The following is a 20,126-nucleotide window of genomic DNA, read 5'->3' as shown; positions in this document are numbered from 1 at the left end:
ATGAGATCAGATATAGGAAACAGGATGAAAGATATAGACCACAATACTTTTTCTCCATTGTTTAGGGGTCCAGGTTTCATCCTCCTTATACCAGGCTATGTGTCTGTGCTGGCCTTGTATGGAAAGTTTCCAAATGGCAGCCTGGCCTTAAATTCCAGATTCATGAAGCTCACGACTTGAAATTGAGTTATAGAGGTACTGATTAAAGTCTGTTCCTGTCGGTGAGCTTCAACTTGTGACAACTGTTCCTGTCTACGGATGTAGTTTGTCTATGTCAGCCCTTTTACATGCCTCACAAGGTTTGGAAAAAATCCGTATCAAAATGCTGTCGGTCCACTTCTAGAACTGATGCAAATGCAAAATTGGCAGTCAACCTAATATGACTCACTTATGTAAGTGCAATTTGGTTACTTCAAATTTAAACTCCACTCTCACGTGGGGTTTCCATTATTTTACACCCCATACTTTATACACATATCAGTATATATATATGTATAGTCACTATATATAGTCAATATAAATATCATATGATTTTATAATAATAATAATAATAATAATAATAATAATAATACACTGTCTGGAACGGCTTGTCCCAAGCGGGGTTGCGGAGAACCGGAGCCTAACCCAGCAACACAGGGCGTAGAGCTGGGGCGGGGGGGACACACCCAGGACAGGACGCCAGTCCGTCACAAGGCACCTCAAGTAGGACTTGAATCCCAGACCCGCCAGAGAGCAAGACCTGGCTAAACCCACTGCGCTTCCGTGCCCCCCATAATAATAATAATAATATTAATAATAATAATGACGAGAGCGGCGCGGTGGCGCAGTTGGTTGGACGGGGTCCTGTTTTCCAGTGGGTCTGGGGTTTAAGTCCCACTTGGGGTGCCTTGCGACAGGCTGGCGTCCCGTCCTGGGTGTGTCCCCTCCTCCTCCAGCCTTACGCCCTGTGTTGCCGGGTTAGGCTCTGGCTCCCAGCAACCCCACATGGGACAAGCAGTTCAGACAATGTGTGTGTGTGTGTGTGTGTGTGTGTGTGTGTGTGTGTGTGTGTGTGTGAGACAATAATAATATCGTCAGTATAGTATGCATTCAGTACACAGTATGTAATATGTAGGAACATCACAGCTTTCCTTTGAAAGTTCATCTATCTTCTGTCCCGCTTGTCCTAAAAGGGTCGCGGTGGCAGCAGGGAGAGCAGAGAGACCCAGCCGTCCCTGTCCCCCGCAACTTCCTCCAGCTCAACCTGGGGGATCTCCAGCTGTTCCCAGGCCAACTGTGAGATATAATCCCTCCAGTGGGTCCTGGGCCGACCTCGGGGCCTTGTCCCAGTTGGCCGTGCCTGGTGTACCTCCAAAGGGAGGCGCCCAGGGGCATCCTTATCAGATGCCCGAACCACCTCAACTGGCTCCTCTCAATGCGAAGGAGTAGCGGCTCTACTCTGAGTTCCTCCCAGATGTCCGAACTCCTCACCCTGTCACGGAGAGTGAGTCCCAACAGCCTGTGAAGAAAACTCATTTCGGCCACTTGTATCTGCGATCTTATTCTTTTGGTCATCACCCAGAGTTGATGACCATAAGTGAGGGTAGGGACATAGATCGACCGGTAAATGGAAAGCTTCGCCTTATGGCTCAGCTCCCCCTTCACCACTACAGTCCAGTACAGCGACCGCATTACTGCTGCCGCTGCTCCCAGTCTGTGGCCGATCTCACGCTCCCTTCTTCCCTCACTCGTGAACAAGACCCCAAGATACTTGAACTCCTCCACCTGGGGCAAAGCTCTCCCCTTACCTGGAGGGGGCACACCATCCTTTTCCGTGACAGAACCACGGACCCAGACTTTGAGGTGCTGATCCTCATCCCCACCGCTTCATACTCGGCTGCAAACCGTTCCAGTGCATGTTGGAGGCAGCCATGTGACGGTGCCAAAAGGACATCATATGCAAAAAAAAAAGACGTCACCTTCCGACTCCCACACAGAATGCCCTCCTGACCTCGACTGCACCTTGATATCCTGTCTATGAAAACCACAAACAGGAGTGGAGACAAGGCACAACCTTGGCGGAGTCCAACACCCACACTGAACAGGCTTGACTTAATGCCAAGTATGCGGACACAGCTTTCGCTCCGTATGTACAGAGACCGAATGGCCCGCAGTAGTGGTCCCGGTACCCCATACTCCCTAAGCACCGCCCACAGAATTTCCCGGGGAACATGGTCATAGGCCTTCTCCAAGTCCACAAAACACATGTAGACTGGATTGGCAAATTCCCATGCCCCTTCAATGGTCTGTGAGAGGGTAAAAAGCTGGTCCACTGTTCCACGGCCAGAGCGGAATCCGCATTGTTCCTCTTCAATCTGAGGTTCAACTATCGGCCAGAGCCTCTTCTCCAGCACCCCGGCATAGACTTTCCCAGGGAGGCTGAGAAGTGTGATATCCCGATAGTTGGGACACACTCTCCGGTCCCCTTTCTTAAAGATAGGGACCACCACCCCAGTTTGCCAATCCAAGGCCTCTGTCCCCGAGGTCCATGCAACATTGCAGAGGCGTGTCAACCATGACAGCCCTGCAACATCCAGGGCCTTAAGCATTTCCGGGTGGATCTCATCCACCCCCCGGTGCTTTGCCATTATGGAGCTTACCAACTACCTCAGTGACTTCCACCAGGGAAATGGACTCCGACAGCCTGAGAGCCTCTGGCCCTGACTCCTGTAAGGGAGGCATATTACTCAGGTTTAAGAGTTCTTCAAAGTGCTCCTTCCACCTCCCGACAATGTCCTCATCAGAGGTCAGAGTTCCTCCACTCCTGCTACACACAGCCTGAGCGAAACTCCTCCGACCCCTTCTGAGCTGCCGGATGGTTCTCCAGAACCTCTTTGAAGCCAACCGATAGTCGTTTTTCCTTTGAAAGTTAATAATATCTTTCATATGAACACTACAGTTAATTGCAAACAAAGAGAGATCTGAGTTTTTAACTATTTATAAATAGATCTCACACACACACACACACACACACACACACACACACACACACACATTTTCAGAACCGCTTGTCTCATACGGGGTCACGGGGAACCGGAGCCTACCCGGCAACACAGGGCGTAAGGCCGGAGGGGGAGGGGACACACCCAGGACGGGACGCCAGTCCGTCGCAAGGCACCCCAAGCGGGACTCGAACCCCAGACCCACCAGAGAGCAGGACTGCGGTCCAACCCACTGCGCCACCGCGCCCCCCTAAATAGATCTCTAAACTGGCAAAATCTTGAAACCTCATTATAACTGTATTGTGCCTGGACTATTTTGATTTGTACTCATCATGTCAACAAAAGCATGACTCGACACAGTTAAAAAACAAACAAATGTCCAAGGAGGGAATAAATGGCATTTTAGTCTACCACCCACAAAGTGTACTTCACTGGTTGCACTTTTACTTATTTAGCAGACACTTTTCTCCAAAGCAATTTCCAATGAACTCTGTGTAGTGTTATCAGCCCACACACCTTATTCACCAAGGTGACTTACACTGCTAGATACATTACTTACACTGGGTCACTCATCCATACATCAGTGGAACACACACTATGGGGAAACCTGAACAGCATGTCTTTGGACTGTGGGAGGAAACCAGAGCACCCAGAGAAAATCCATGCAGACACGGGGAGAACATGCAATCTCCACACAGACTGAATGGGGATGGAACCCACATCCTTTCATACCACCCAGGTGCTGTGAGACAGCAGGGCTACTCGCTGTGTCACTGTGCCACCCAATGGCCTGGTCTGCAGCTGCTCCAATAAAACATTAATTACAATTTGGTTTATCCATGTCAGCTTTATTGCTTTATTTAGACAACACATTACAATCTATGGAATATATTAAAAATGGAAAGAAAATTATTGTGTCAAGTGGAAAAAGGAGTGAAGAAATTCTTCATTTGGTCACATTTGCTGTTTTAGAAATGGGTTTTATGACACTGAGTCAAAAGGTATTATTCACAATGAAGTTTCTATTATTTATTATGGGTTATAGTTTCATAGACATTATTATGGATATTTTGCTCACACTCGCATTTGGCGATCTAACAGTTTTGACAGACTTACTCAGGTAGCATAAAACATTCAGTGAAGTTTAGTTTAACTTTTTTGGAATTGGGCAGTGCTGCAGCTGTTGAAAGGGGGTGCAGTGGCGCAGTGGCACAGTGGGTTGGACCACGGTCCTGCTTTCTGGTGGGTCTGGGGTTCGAATCCCGCTTGGGGTGCCTTGCGACGGACTGGCGTCCCGTTCTGGGTGTGTCCCCTTCCCCCTACGCCCTGTGTTACCAGGTAGGCTCTGGTTCCCCGTGACCCCGTATGGGACGAGCGGTTCAGAAAGTGTGTGTGTGTGTGTGTGTGTGTGTGTGTGTGTGTGTGTGTGGCTGTTGAAGGTTTTGAAAATGAAATGGAAAAAAAATGTGACTGAGCAATTGAACTGGGTTTTACTACAGTTTTCGAGTTTTGCTAATCCTGCCAATGGTGTGTTTTCTTCGTTTTTGGTTAAAATTTCATCACACACACTCCCTCCTCCACACCCCCCACAGAGCTGTCCAATGGGTGTGTTAATAAGGGGCCCTGTTAAATAATCAATTGCTGTTTGCAGACCCTGTGCTTATATCTTTTGTGTAACTGGACCTGTACTGATACATGCATCATTACATGCAGAGTAATGTTCTACAAAGGGCACAAAGGCCTCCCATTGAAGTGCCCCATATCAATAGTGCTGGGTGGAGGGCACGCATCGGTCAGGGGGGGTAGGACAGAGGATCCTTTGTTTTAGGGCCGTCTCAGACTGGCATGGGCCTTTTCAACAGTGCTTTGTAAGGGATAGCAGTCCCACTCAGTGAACGCGACTCTACCGCAAAGCCCTCGTTGGCCATACCACCCCAGAAGCAAGATGGACAGGATTGTCACAAACTTATCATTTTGCACCATTGTGCAGCATCCATGTCTTTTCAACACCCTAACACATTTTGTTATTTCTAGACACATGCCACTTACCTAACTCTCTATTGTGAGATTACATACCGGTATGAATGACCCCTTTTCAGATGAAGATATTATTTGCCATTGCAATAAAACTCTCACAACATCCCTGGTTTCAAAGATGGTTTGAAAGATTGTGGCGCATTATCTACTGCAGTCCGTTACATCTCTGTTCATGTCACCTGTTCAGTCGTCACATTTTCCTTCTTGAGAACATTTATGTTGTGTTTTCTGGCAACGCAATCAATATTGATCATTTAAGACAATGATTTGTAATTGTCAGTTCATATTTACATTTATATTTGGACAGGTTTATCAGAATATAAACTAAGAGGATAAAGAGCACATTATTTATCACATAAAGAAGAAGAGCTATAGAAACGTAGTAATGTACTACACTGTTGCCAATAACTGATCTGATAAGTCGCTGAGCTCTCATTATAGTTGTAAACAAAGGGTACCCTTTCAGTGACCACTCCAAACACACTTCACCTCTCATTGTTGAACAAAGACAAACTCATGTAGATCTTTTTTTCCGGTAATTGTTTTACCATATGGGGTAATGTATCTTTCATACGGCACTCAGCTCTCAAGTGACCACTAAGTAGGTATCAAATAGTTCATCACAAAATCCTCTAGTCAATGTCAAACATTATCGATTATGTCACCCATGAATTAACACAAAAATTCACAGCCAATGAAAAACTGTATTTCAATATGTAATAAAATGCCCAAAATTTAAATATGGACATTTAATTTGAAAAAAATCAGCTTCACAAAGAGGAATATTTCATGAAATATTTCAAAATTTAAGAAAGATCATAAAAAGTTAGATGTCAATAAATAACCAAGATGTAAAAAATCACATGGTAGCATTTTAGAATATTGTACGCACGTGTAACCAGTTCAGTATATTGTATTGGCATACAATTATTTTGAACTTTTAAATGAAGGGAAATAAATTGAGTGTTACCATCACTCCCAGCGGTGATTAGTTTGTGACGGGACATCTGAAAATCCTCAGCTGGCCCACTGCAAGCATGAAGCGCTACAGTCCCCCCAGATGGTGTGTGATCTGACTGAAAACAAGCCCCTCACCTTAGATGTTCACTCTCACCTGGTCCAGTGCAGGAACAATGCAGAGCGAAACAGGAGACATGGTTTCACCAGCCTTCAATTATTCATCAGCAGTTATGCCTTAATTTTTATTTTTGCTTTATAATGTATTTATCGACACCTCCTTTTAGCACAGAGCTGATGCATACTGCGTAATCATATGAAAGGCTTAATTACAGCCCTAATGAACAGAAACGATGATGCTAATATGACATCAAGATACAAGATATACAAAAATGATTTAGACATATTAAAAGGGGAAAAAATCAGTTTTTAATAAGACTTTATTTGAGGGGAAGTCATATTGATAGAATTCACCAGATACATTTTAATATCTCAGTACTTGTACCACTCAGGTAATTCAGCACAGGTGCCATGGAGAAGTGTAGTCGTGCTCATGTTAACATTCATTCATGCATACACACAAACATGCAATGGTACGCAGTTTGTACATTACAGTATTCAACATATATAAAATTTAAACATTCTCCATACACTGCACCGTCCACAACAGCTTTTGTCCCCCTCAGCGTATCATCAGAAAAAAGACACTCAATAGTTGAAACTTAACATTTTCACATTTACCACAAAGAGGTAAAGTCAGTCAAAGTCAAAGTGGCTTTATTGTCATTTCAACCATATACAGCTGGTACAGCACACAGTGAAACAAAACAACGTTCCTCCAGGACCATGGTGATACAATACAATAAAAAACAAGACAACAATAAAATAATATATTACAATATATTATTAAAACCCTCTTATGACTATAAAATCAAGGTTCTCGTTTACCCCACCCGGTATGGGGTCACTGGGGCCCCACCCTGGAGCCAGGCCTGGGGGAGGGCTCGCATGCGAGCGCCTGGTGGCCAGATCTATGCCCACGGGGCCTGGCCAGGCTTAGCCAGAAGCCAAGACGTGGAGCCACTCTTCAGTGGGCTCACCACCTGCTGGAGAGGCAGTAAGGGGCCGGTGCGTTGTGATTTGGGCGGTGGTCGGGGCCGAGTGCCCGGCCGACCCAAACCTTGGGTGCCAATTCTGGCTTTTGGGACTTGGAATGTCACCTCACTGGCGGGGAAGGAGTCTGAGCTAATGTAGAAGGTTGAGAGATACCGTCTAGATATAGTTGGGCTCACTTCCACTCAGAGCTTGGGTTCTGGAACCACTCTTCTCAACCAGGGGTGGACTCTCCACTATTCTGGCGTTGCCCAGCGTGAGAGGCGGCGGGCGGGTGTGGGCTTATTAATAGCCCCCCAGTTCAGCCGCCATGTGTTGGAGTCTACTCCGGTGAACGAGAGGGTCGTCTCCCTGCGCCTTCGGGTCAGGGAACGGTCTCTCACTGTCGTTTGTGCTTATGCGCCTAGCAGCAGTGTAGAGTACCCGGCCTTTTTAGAGTATAAGGGTGTCCATCAGTGCACTTGGCACCAGGACACCCTAGGTCGGAGGTCGATGATCGACTTTGTAGTCATTTCTTCTGATCTTCGGCCATATGTCTTGGACACTCGGGTGAAGAGAGGGGATGAGCTGTCAACTGATCACCACCTGGTAGTGAGTTGGATTCGATGGCGGGGGAAAAAGCTGGACAGACCTGGCAGGCCCAAACGCATAGTGAGAGTCTGTTGGGAACGTTTGGCGGAGGCCCCTGTCAGAGAGGTCTTCAACTCCCACCTCCGACAGAGCTTCAACCAGGTCCCGAGGGAGACTGGGGACATTGAGTCCGAATGGATTATGTTCCGCACCTCCATTGTCGGGGCGGCGGTTCGGAGCTGCGGCCATAAAGTCTCCGGCACCTGTCGCGGCGGCAATCCCCAAACACGGTGGGGGACACCGGAGGTAAGGGATGCCGTCAAGCTGAAGAAGGAGTTCTATTGGGCCTGGCTGGCTCATGGGACTCCTGAAGCAGCTGACGGGTACCGGCGGGCCAGACGGAACGCGGCTCTGGCAGTCGCCGCGGCAAAAACTTGGGCCTGGGAGGAGTTCGGCGAAGCCATGGAGGAAGACTTTCAGTCAGCCTCAAGGAGATTCTGGCAAACCGTCCGGCAACTCAGAAGGGGGAAGCAGTATTCCGCCAACACTGTTTACAGTGGAAGTGGTGCGCTGCTGACCTCAACTGAGGATGTCCTCGGGCGGTGGAAGGAGTACTTTGGGGATCTCCTCAATCCCTCCGACATGCCTTCCGTAGAGGAAGCTGAGGCTGGGGACTTGGAGGGGGACTCGTCCATTACCCTGGATGAAGTTGCTGAGGTAGTCAAAAAACTCCTCGGTGGCAAGGCTCCGGGGGTGGATGAGATCCGCCCCGAGTTTCTCAAGTCTCTGGATGTTTGTGGGGCTGTCTTGGCTGACACGCCTCTGCAGCATTGCGTGGAGCTCGGGAACGGTGCCTCTGGACTGGCAGACCAGGGTGGTGGTCCCTCTTTTTAAGAAGGGGGACCAGAGATTGTGTCCCAATTATAGGGGGATCACACTCCTTAGCCTCCCTGGGAAAGTCTATGCCGGGGTACTGGAGAGGAGAATCCGACCGATAGTCGAACCTCGGATTCAGGAGGAGCAATGCGGTTTTCGCCCTGGCCGTGGAACGCTGGACCAGCTCTATACCCTCACTAGGGTGTTGGGGGGTTCGTGGGAGTTTGCGCAACCAGCCCATATGTGTTTTGTGGACCTGGAGAAAGCATTCGACCGTGTCCCTCGTGGCATCCAGTGGGGCTACTTCGGGATTATGGGGTTCAGGGCTTGCTGCTACGGGCTGTTCGTTCTCTGTATGACCGGAGCAGGAGCTTGGTTCGCATTGCCGGCAGTAAGTCGGACCTGTTCCCGGTGCATGTTGGACTCCGCCAGGGCTGCCCTTTGTCACCAATTCTGTTCATTATCTTCATGGACAGAATTTCTAGGCGCAGCCAGGGAACGGAGGGTGTCTGTTTTGGTGGCCGCAGGATCTCGTCTCTGCTTTTTGCGGACGATGTGGTCCTGTTGGCTTCATCAAGTCAAGACTTGCAGCGTGCACTGGAGAGGTTTGCAGCCGAGTGCAAAGCGGCGGGGATGAGAATCAGCACCTCCAAATCTGAGGCCATGGTTCTCAGTCGGAAAAAGGTAGATTGCCCCCTTCGGGTTAGGGAGGAGTTGCTCCCTCAAGTGGAGGAGTTTAAGTATCTCGGGGTCTTGTTCATGAGTGAGGGAAAAATGGAGCGGCAGGTTGACAGACGGATCGGTGCGGTGTCCGCAGTAATGTGGTCATTGTACCGGTCTGTTGTGGTGAAGAAGGAGCTGAGTCGTAAGGTGAAGCTTTCAATTTACCGGTCGATCTACGTTCCTACCCTCACCTATGGTCATGAACTCTGGATCATGACAGAAAGAATGAGATCGCGGATACAAGCGGCAGAAATGAGTTTCCTCCGCAGAGTGGCTGGGCGCACCCTTAGGGATAGGGTGAGGAGCTCAGTCACCCGGGAGGAGCTTTGAGTAGAGCCGCTGCTCCTCCGCATCGAGAGGAGCCAGTTGAGGTGGCTCGGGCATCTGTTCCGGATGTCTCCTGGACGCCTCCCTGGGGAGGTGTTCCGGGCACGTCCCACTGGGAGGAGGCCTCGGGGCAGACCCAGGACTCGTTGGAGAGACTATGTCTCCCAGCTGGCCTGGGAACGCCTTGGGGTTTCCCCAGAGGAACTGGAGGAGGTGTGCGGAGAGAGGGAAGTCTGGGGGGCTCTGCTTGGGCTACTGCCCCCGCGACCCGGTCCCGGGTAAGCGGAGGAAGATGGATGGATGGACAATATATTATATGACAACTATACATTACAATATACTGTATTATAATATACACAATAAAACAATATATTACAATATAATAAGAAATGCTGTAAAAATGTAAACATAATTGCAAAAAAAATTGCAAAGGGGGTGAAGTGGTGTTTGGCCAAGTAAGTGTGTGCATGTGTGGGCTGGTGTCAGTTCAGTCCCTGGGTATTGGGGAGTCAGATGGCTTAAGGGAAGAAACTGTTATACAGTCTGGCCATGAGGCCCGAATTCTTCGGTAGCTTTTACCAGAGGGCAGGAGGGTGAAGAGTTTGTGTGAATGGTGAGTGGGGTGATCCGCAACGTGGTAGTTTTGCAGATGCAACGTGCTGTGTAAATATCTGTGATGGAGGGAAGAGAGACCCCAGTGATCTTTTCAGCTGTCCTCACTATCCGCTGCAAAGTCTTGCGATCCGAAACAATGCAATTTCCGAATCAGGCAGTGATGCAGCTGATCAGGATGCTCTCGATATTGTCTCTGTAGAATATGGTGAGGATGGGCAGTGGGAGATGGGTTTTCCTCAAGGTAAAAAGATGGGATGGGTGACTACAGTGTCTTGTCCACCTATGAGCTCATAAATGTGTGTTTACACACCCAGTGCAGTTCATTTGAATTGCTACCTTAAAGTTAAGAGGAAAGGAAAAGCATCTACCAAGACTCTATCGCAAAACTTGGTCAGATACTGCCGTCGAAACACATAAGTCTGTGGAAAATACAGCATATTTCAAAATCTCACATTAGTGTTAAAAGAACGCAAAAAAGATATACAAAAGCATTCAATGCAGTGCTCCATTCAGGATGTGCCCTGCATTATGCCCTCTACTTAGAGAGATAAGCATTGGGAAACAGGGAACTTGTATACTGGATAAGCAGGTTTTGAAAATGGATGGCTTGATATAAAAAACACTTATCCCTAAGTAACCCTAGAAATGTTAAGAACTTAATAAGTCAGCTGAAAAGACACACACACATTGTCTGAAACTGCTTGTCCCATAGAGGGTCACAGGGAGCCAGAGCCTAACCTAGCAACACAGGGCATAAGGCTGGAGGGGACACACCCAGGGCAGGACACCAGTCCATCGCAAGGCACCCCAAGCAAGACTCAAACTCCACAGAGAACAGGACCCAGTCCAACCCACTACACCACCACACCCCCCCCCCCCAGCTGAAAACACACACACACTTTCAGAACTGCTTGTCCCGTACAGGGAACCAGAGCCAACCCGGTAACACAGAGCATAAGGCCGGAGGGGGAGGGGACACACCCAGGACAGGACACCAGTCCATCGCAAGGCACCCCAAGTGGGACTCGAACCCCAGACCCACTGAACAGCAGGACTGTGGTCCAACCCACTGCACCACCACACCACCACACCTTCTCCCAGCTGGAAACAATGCAGTATAATACCACTGAATCAATAAACCTCTGCCGTTGTAGTTGTGCTCCTAATAACTTCTGCGTGCTTGTTTTTCCTCAAAAATGCTCAAAAAAATGTCCTCATTAAAAAAAAAAAATCTGACAGCATTAATTTGTTAAATACTGATTTGGAAAAATATCTGTTTAATACTGAATAATTTGAAATGGATTATTTTGTGTTTGTGGTTATGGCTTTGCATAGCTACGTGCTCTCCGGCCAATATGAATGACAGCATGAAGCCAAGAAATGTAATCCAAGATAACATCAACTCTGGCTTTATATTGTCATGGTGACAACTGGCTCACAATGTTATATAGTCTCAAGATTCTATTGCTTTGCAAAAATAATAAATAGAGAAAAGCAAATAAATCAACGCTCATATATCCCAAGAAGAAGGTGAGTGGTGGTACTGGTGTGTGTCCCCGCAAGAGGGCACTGTGGTCAATGTGCTCTCAGGTACCAGCACATATGAAAAGGCAAAGCATGTCCCATGTTATGATCTGCCACAAATTTTTTGAGTGTATAGTGTTTTTCAGGAGCTGATGTTTACATTTATTTATTTAGTAGACACTTTTCTCCAAAGCGACTTCCAGTGAACTCTGCGTAGTGTTATCAGCCCACACACCTTATTCACCGTGGTGACTTACACTGCTAGATACACTACTTACACTGGGTCACTCATTCATATATCAGTGGAACACACTCTCTCTGTGTCACTCACACTCTATGAGGGAACCTGAACAGCATGTCTTTGGACTGTGGGAGGAAGCCAGAGCACCCACAGAACATGCCAATGCCATACAGACTGAGCAGGGATCAACCCACACCCCTTGCACCACCCAGGCACTGTGAGACAGCAGCGCCACAAGGCCACTCCATATGTTTCCAGGGGCTCCACCAAAATATCTGAAGCGAACAGCATGCAGAACGAAGGGCGAAATCCACAAGTCCACGAGTCCTGAAAGGTTCCAGTGAGGGCAGCTCAAGTTCCTCTGCTAAATTTAACCGCTGTTTCAGGCACTGCATTTAACAGAACTGTGAGAGCTACTTTCAGCCCAAGTTCTTTTCCCCTCATGGCACGGTATGCTATATTACAAGCAACAGTGTCTATTTATTGAGACAAACATTTAATATCATACAAACAAACTAACATGCTATGATCTCCTGCTGGTCTGAAAAACGGAAAGAAGTATTTGGTACTTGCATAAAATCAAAAAATGAGCAGATCTTTTTCTTCCTTGAGCTTTACTAGGATCGTTCACCTGTAATATGAAATAAATGCAGTGGGATGTACAATGCTGTGAAAAAACATTTGCCCCCTTTGCTCCACACATTCCGTAATGTTACATACCAGGGAAATGACATAAAAACAATAGAGATGTCAATTTTAACACATTGAACTGCTTAAGGGCTGCGGTTTGAGCCTTGTTTGGGGTGCCTTGCGTGAACTGGCATCCCGTCCTGGGTGTGTCCCCTCCTTCTCCAGCCTTGCGCCCTGTGTTGCAGGTTACGCACCAGATCACCGCGACCCCACTCGGGAGAAGCGGTTGTTGATTGATTGATTGATTGATTGATTGATTGATTGATTGATTGATTGATTGATGGATGGATGGATGGATGGATGGATGGATGGATGGATGGATGGACGGACTGCTCTACTGTAGTGGTTAAAGCCACTGTCTTTGGATCTGAAGTTTGCAGGTTTGATCTCCACCTCCAACTGTAGTACCCTTGAGCAAGGTACTTACCATAAAATTGCTCCAGTAAAATTACCCAGCTGTATAAATGGGCAAATAATTGTAACCTTAACATTGTAAGTCACTGTGGAGAAAAGCATCAGTTATACTGTGTGTGTATATATTTTTTTCCTTTCTCAGGTTCCATTCACATATTACTTGAAATGACCAACAATCTGATCAAATTTAATCCCAAAAAAAAGAGGCAAAAATAAGAAGAACTGGAAAGAGACATGCTTTTCCACGTCACTGATCTAATCTTGCGGGGGGTGTGGTGACACAGTGGGCTTGACCGGGTCCTGCTCTCTGGTGGGTCTGGGGTTCAAGTCCTGTTTGGGGTGCCTTGCAGTGGACTGGTGTCCTGTCTAGGGTGTGTGCCCTTGTGCCCTTTGTTGCCTGGTTAGGCTCCAGTTCACTGGGACAAGCGGTTTTGGACAGTGTGTGTATTATCTGATCTAATCTCAGAACAAGTTGTTGATCACCTACACAGCCATATGTGTATATGAGTAACTGCACACCAGAAAAGATATTTTGCAATATTTTATAACTGTAAATCTATTTTCAGGCAATGAAAATAGATGCATGGGTGGAGGTTGTCTAGCTGGGTTCTGTGTCACTTGGTTGAGATGAAAATAATGTGTTTTTCCAAAAGACCGGTTGAAGCAAACACAACACTTCTCCTTCTGAAAGCAAAATATTGCCTTTGCTTGTCTCTTCTCTGAACTTCAGTGAGGAACTGCCAACTGTTGTGTGGACCAGTTCAGGGCTGCCAGCAGCTGTTACGTCACTTTTTCCAGCACTGGACATGTTGCAAGAACATTTGTTTTGATACTGAGAGTTATCGTTCACAGCACCAAAACAAAGAAAAACATTCTGCACTTAAGGCTTTGGAAAAACCCCAGGGACCTTGTGTCATGGCTTTGATTAGTAACCTGCTGAAGATATGCCGAAGAGCTGAACGACAAAAAATACCCTGACAAAGCACAGTGACTGCAAAAGACACAAACAGTAGGGTGTCCACAGTCCACAAAACCTGCATGTGGAAAACAATGAGCAGAAAAACAGTTGGTAGCATAGTGGTTAAAGTCACTGCCTTTGGATCCAAAGGTTGCAGCTTTGTTCTCTAGCTGTAGTACCCTTGAGAAAAGATACTTACCCTAAATTGCTCCAGTAAAAATTGCCATGCTGTATAAATGGGTAAATTCTTATTTATTTAGCAGACACTTTTTTCCAAAGCAGCTTTCAATGAACTCTATGTAGTGTTACCAGCCCACACACCTTATTCACCAAGGTGACTTACACTGGGTCACTCATCCATACATCAGTGGAACACACACACACTCTCTCTCTGTTACTCACACACTATGGGGAACCTGAACAGCATGTCTTTGGACTGTGGGAGGAAACCAGAGCACCCAGTGGAAACCCATGCAGACTCCACACAGACCCACATCTTATTGCACCACCTAGGTGCTATGAGACAGCAGCGCTACTTGCTGTGCCACCCTAATAATTAAATATTGTAGTTATTACAGACACAAGCTTACAATTAAATAATTGTAAGCTTGTGTCTGTAATATAACTGTAACTTTAACATTGTTAGTTGCTTTGGAGAAAAGCGTCAGCTAAATGAATAAATGTAAAAAGGAGAAGGCAAATGTGTTCTCTTGGAGAGCTACTTAAAATGTATTATTGAAAAGAAGAAGCTGTCAACAAGGGGAAAACTGTGTTCTCAGAAAGAACAGGCCCATCTGTACTTTAGAGTACGAGCGTAAACAGGAAAACATTAAGAGGCAGAATGTGTGTGGAGGTCAACTATTTCAAGCATCCTTATCAGCACAAGTGTCTGCAGGGGAACTCCAGAGCCGAGTTATAGGAGTGTTACAGGATCCTGCTAAGAGGACGACATCATCTCATCTGGCCATCTATCGCTGAGACCTCATCATGTGCTGTTTGCACACCACATCTCCAAAGGATTGTCTGTAGTAGCTCAAGAGTCTTGTTCTTCTTGACAGATGTGGGGGGCATCTGCCCACGCTGAGCATTATGCATTCATTCTTATAGTGAGTGACTATGATGCGTTGTGCTACTTTATTTCTAGGCCACTCTTGCTCATGAGAATTTGTATGAAAGGACTATTGTTGGTGTCCACAATTTTTTCCACAAAGCATTCATCAAAGCACAGGCTACGTCAAGTGAGGTACCGTTAAAGCAATTCCATGCTGATGGTATGAAGACAACATTTCTTATTGACCGTCATTCAATTGAATTTCCTCTTTCCTTCAAAAAATTAGTTTTGCTCATTTGTTTTTTTTATTTACTCATCAATAAGCCAGATGTGTAATAACTTGAAGCTGCAAATTCTTAAGAATATTACGTCCCTGTTTTTCTGCTACCGAAGGACTACACTATTGCTCTGAGGGTGAGAAATGAATATCCAATAACCAGAACATGGGGGGCACTGTGTAGCTGGTCTGGGGTTCAAGCCCCGCTTGGGGTGGCTAGCAACGGGCTGGCGTCCCATCCAGTGTGTCCCCCTCCCCCCTTCAGCCTTGCGCCCTGTGCTGCTGGGTGAGCTATGGCTTGCCGTGACCCCACTCGGGAAAAGTCATTGTTGACAAGGGATGGATAAACAGAATCCTACAGTAGAAATTATAGTTTAACTATTTGTGGTGTATGGTCAGATGTCTTGCAATAACAGTTAGATAGGAATAAATAAATCTCAGAATATATGAGGATGAAGCCATTGTAAATATCAACTTGTAAAGGAATGACAACGAGGGCATATACAGGGGTAGACAAAACAACAGAAACACAACATGCAAAAGGAGTTTATATTTCAAGTAAGTCAATCACTTTTACAAATATAGTTGCAGACAGGTCATATTCAGCTTGATTGCCTATTAGAAGTATCATCATCATCATCCTCATTATAAACGCCTTCCAACCCTCCTGCGGCATAGCCACCAACAAGGGCTCTCAAGTGTCTCTACTAAAATGTCTTGAAGGTTCCTTGTTGGCGTTTCTGTAGCTGGGAAGGTTTTTACGGTGTGGGGTAGCTAGCCCCACGCCCAACCCTCCTCCTTTCTAAACTGGGCTTGGGATTATCCATGGCGGAGTTAATTAGAAGTACAGTACGAATTATCTTTAAAACAGGTCTGGCAATAAGCACCTTGATATGTGAGCTTTCAAAGCAATGTGAGGCAGCTACAAGGGCTGACATAGACAAATTCCATCAGCAAAGCAGAACAGTGCTCACAAGTTAAAGCTCGTCGATAGTAATATATGGACGCTTCACCGGATAGTTGCAAAATCCCATGAAAGTACAGCCTCAAAAACCAGTGGTGATTGTTTGGCATAGAAGCACAACAGCGATTTTTGCAGGACTAGGTGCACCCTAGGAAAGGCTCACGCAGCCCACCCTCCACTTACCATCAATGGCACCACTGTGGAGAGAATGAGCAGCTCAAAGTTCCTGGGAGTGCACATTGTTGAGGATCTCGCATGGTCCTCAGAGACATCAGTACTCACCAAAAGAGCCCAGCAGCATCTCCACTTTTTGTGGCGAGTGAAGAAGGCAAGCCCCGCACTCATCCTCATTACATTCTACAGAGGAACCATAGAAAGCATACTAACCAACTGCATCACTGCCTGGTATGGGAGCTGCAAGCTCTCTGATCACAGGTCCTAACAATGGATAGTGAACATCACAGGAAGGATTATCAGTGATTCCCCTCCACCCCCATGCAGCACAGCTACCACATACAATGCACCCGCAAAGCTGTCAGCATCACATCTGACCCCACCGACGCGTCTCACAATCTCTTCATCACTCTGCCATCTGGAAGGAGACACCAAAATATCCGGACCTCCTCCAGACTGTGTAACAGCTTCTTCCCTTATCCTCAACTGCATGAAGCCCCCAGCCATCAGCACACCCATCTCCTGATACAGTTGATTGCTTTTTCCCCCAACACATATAAAAGTCTGCACTAGTCCTGAAAAAAGCATGTGCTACTTTGTACAAGGTACATGTCACTTTAAGCAAATAAAGTTATTTAACTTATAGTTCCTGTTACTAGCTAGCTGTCTAGTGCCTCTAGTCTCTAGTGTCAAATGTTTAATTGTTCTCGTTTACAGTTAAATTACATGTGCCATATAGCCTTTTTGTACTTATATTCTATTTATATTGTCCGTAAATCTTTTTATAGCATTGTGTACAATGATGTCTGTGTATATTATATGTTGTGTATGTTGTTGCTAGACTCTGGCCTGCGTACCGCACTGTCTTGTCTCTGCACTTGTCTGTTTATCTTTTTTCCTCCTTTTTCACTGAACTGTATGTTTTGTGTGGCACAGAGGTGCAAAGAGAAATGGAATTTTGTTCTCCTGCAGTGTATGTCCTTCCCTCCACTGTCAACAAGCGCTAGTCCTGAGTGGGGCCGTGACGAGCCCGAGCCTTACCGGCAACATTGGGTGCAAGGCTGAAGGGGTGTGGGGGAACATCCTGGACGGGATGCCAGTCCATCGCAAGGCACCCAGCAGGACTCGAACCCCAGACCTCCTAAACAGCGAGGCACTGGACAAACCCGCCTCAAGGAACTGGAGGCTTTTCCTTTTCTTGAAGAAAGGCGCAGTATCCCATTACTCACAGTTCAGGACTTCTATGACAGCATTCCAAAAAGGACTGAAGCTGTTATGAAGGCAAAGAAAGACCCTACCCCTGGCGTCACTATGGGGGTGCAGCAGGAGTTGCGGACCGCACAGGGTAACAGGGGGTGACACCAAAATGACCATCTATAATTTTTGTGCAGCGTTTCAGCAGAAATTTATAATTTTTATAAAAAATATCCCTGTAGTTAGTTATAAGAACAAAAACACACACACACACACATTTTCAGAACCGCTTGTCCCATACGGGGTCACGGGGAACCGGAGCCTACCCGGCAACACAGGGCGTAAGGCCAGAGGGGGAGGGGACACACCCAGGATGGGACGCCAGTCCGTCACAAGGCACCCATAATAAAGCCCAGCTGACGTATCAATATAGCTATAAGGATAAAACTCTGTGCTCATTTACCTTTTGACCCTTCCAATGCACTCTGCTCAGAGATCTCATTATTACCCAATTACAGTGATGCTTCGAATCACGTGGTTTCATCTCCACGCGCTACAAGCACGCGCTTTTGTTTTCGTCACCGCTGCTGTTTTTATAGTCGCTGATTTTGTTACATTTTCTGGTGTTTTAGCGACAATATTGTGGTCATTACTATTTGTGAACCGATATCAATAACGTTAAAATGAACATAATTTTGATGTAGTTCTTAAACATTTTTACTTAGAATTCTATTTTCTTACCAAATTTTCACTTTACCACATGAAATGATGTAATTATAATGTATGATGTAAATACATTATAAATGAAATTATGTAAATACATTTAGGCTGTGTGTATGATATTGTAATTTAAATGTGTAATTTTAATTTTGCTAGTTGTTTATGCCACTATTGCTATTAATAATAGACGGGAAATACAATTTATGATTAACATTAGTAGAAAAAACATTACTAAGGATTCTGTATGGTCTGGTATGGGAGGAGGGTACATGGGAGGGATGACATCATGAGTCACTGAACTGGGTGACACCAACCACAGTGATGCCACTGCTATTCCTTACTTGGCTTTTGACATTAATATAATGCTAGGTATTTCCATTATTTTATCCAGCTCCTGCACATTTCTGTTTTGCTTCTCGATGCACTGCTCTTTGAATTTACTTATTCACTTCATTTACACAACATGCCACTTCAGCCAGCTTCACCAAGCCAAAAAAAGCAATCCCATAGAGCCCCTTTATCGCTAATTCTCCACCGTGCTAAGCAGGCCGTCCATCACAGTGAGCAGCAACCCAGTTGCTAGGCTATCAAGCTGCAGACTCCACTCTCCACAGCTGACTTTGTCAGGGGAGTTCCCAGAACAAACTGGTTCACATCCCTCCAGCGCCTGTCACACATCTCTGTGCTGTCAGCTCTTCCCTGGCAGACACCCAACAACCACCCACACCCCCCCCGCAGTCATGTGCACATTGGGTTCCTGGTTCATTTTCAGTACCGTTGCTGTTACCTTTCACCCCGTGGGTGTATTGCTCTCAGGAATGCTCGCATAGGGCAGATGGATGACTTTGTGGCCTCTGTGTGATGATCAGTTCAACTGGTTCATTCTTGCATTTCCAGAATGAGAAGTTGACATTAAGTGATTCCTTTGATCAAGTAAATGCATAATTACCTTCCTGGTATTCCACCTAAGTTTAATTACATTTACATGCTTTTTTCCCCCATCCTTCTTATTGTATTCACTCAAGAGCATATGTTTATGCTTGGTATAGCAGGTGAGATCAAGTATTTTTACATTTATTTTTAAATAGTCATCTAATTTTTGTCCCAAGTGGGGTCATGCTGAGCCAGAGCCTAACCCAGCAACACAGGGTGCAAGGCTGGAAGGGGATAAACCCAGGACAGGACACTAGTCCATCACAAGGCACCCCCAGTGGGACTTGAACCCAAGACCCACCATAGAGCAGGCACAGGCCAAACCCACTGCACCACCACACCCCCCCTAATGTTGAGCTTTAAATCTTAATTTTAAGTACAGGTGTTACACACACACACACACACTTTCTGAACTGCTTGTCCCATTTAGGGTTGCAGGGAGCCAGAGCCTAACCCAGCAACACAGGGCATAAGGCTGGAAGGGGGAGGGGATACACCCAGTACAGGACACCAGTCTGTCACAAGGCACCCCAAGCTGGACTTGAACCCCAGACCCACCAGAGAGCAGGACCCAGTCCAACCCACTGCACCACTGCACCACCTCATCCCCCTTGAGTGTTACATACATATATACAAATTTTTTGCTGTAATGTCAATCACAATGGGACTATAAATATTTATGACATAAAATTATCTACTAATTAGTAGTATGCCGAATAGTGAAGCTGAGGTGGATTAGTAAAAGAAATGTTTTTGTACCATACTTACAGTACAGTATGTATAGGAG

At 46.2% G+C, this 20,126-nt stretch overlaps 1 protein-coding gene across 1 annotated transcript in view; it reads right to left on the bottom strand.

Annotated features, from left to right (window-relative positions):
* Window positions 1-17,011, bottom strand: part of tmc1 (transmembrane channel-like 1) — a 32,462-nt gene extending 15,451 nt beyond the window's left edge. Inside the window, exons 1-2 of the mRNA XM_018759991.2 lie at window positions 16,876-17,011; window positions 16,601-16,675 (exon numbers count right to left, since the gene is read on the bottom strand). Coding sequence (XP_018615507.2) covers window positions 16,601-16,675; window positions 16,876-17,011 — 211 coding nt within the window. The remainder of the gene's footprint in view (window positions 1-16,600; window positions 16,676-16,875) is intronic.
* Window positions 17,012-20,126: the final 3,115 nt, after the last annotated feature.

This window comes from Scleropages formosus, chromosome 17 (genome assembly GCF_900964775.1).
Source record: "Scleropages formosus chromosome 17, fSclFor1.1, whole genome shotgun sequence".
Lineage (NCBI taxonomy): Eukaryota > Metazoa > Chordata > Actinopteri > Osteoglossiformes > Osteoglossidae > Scleropages > Scleropages formosus.
Note: the sequence above shows the minus strand (reverse complement) of the source record. Positions and strands in the feature narration are given on the sequence as shown.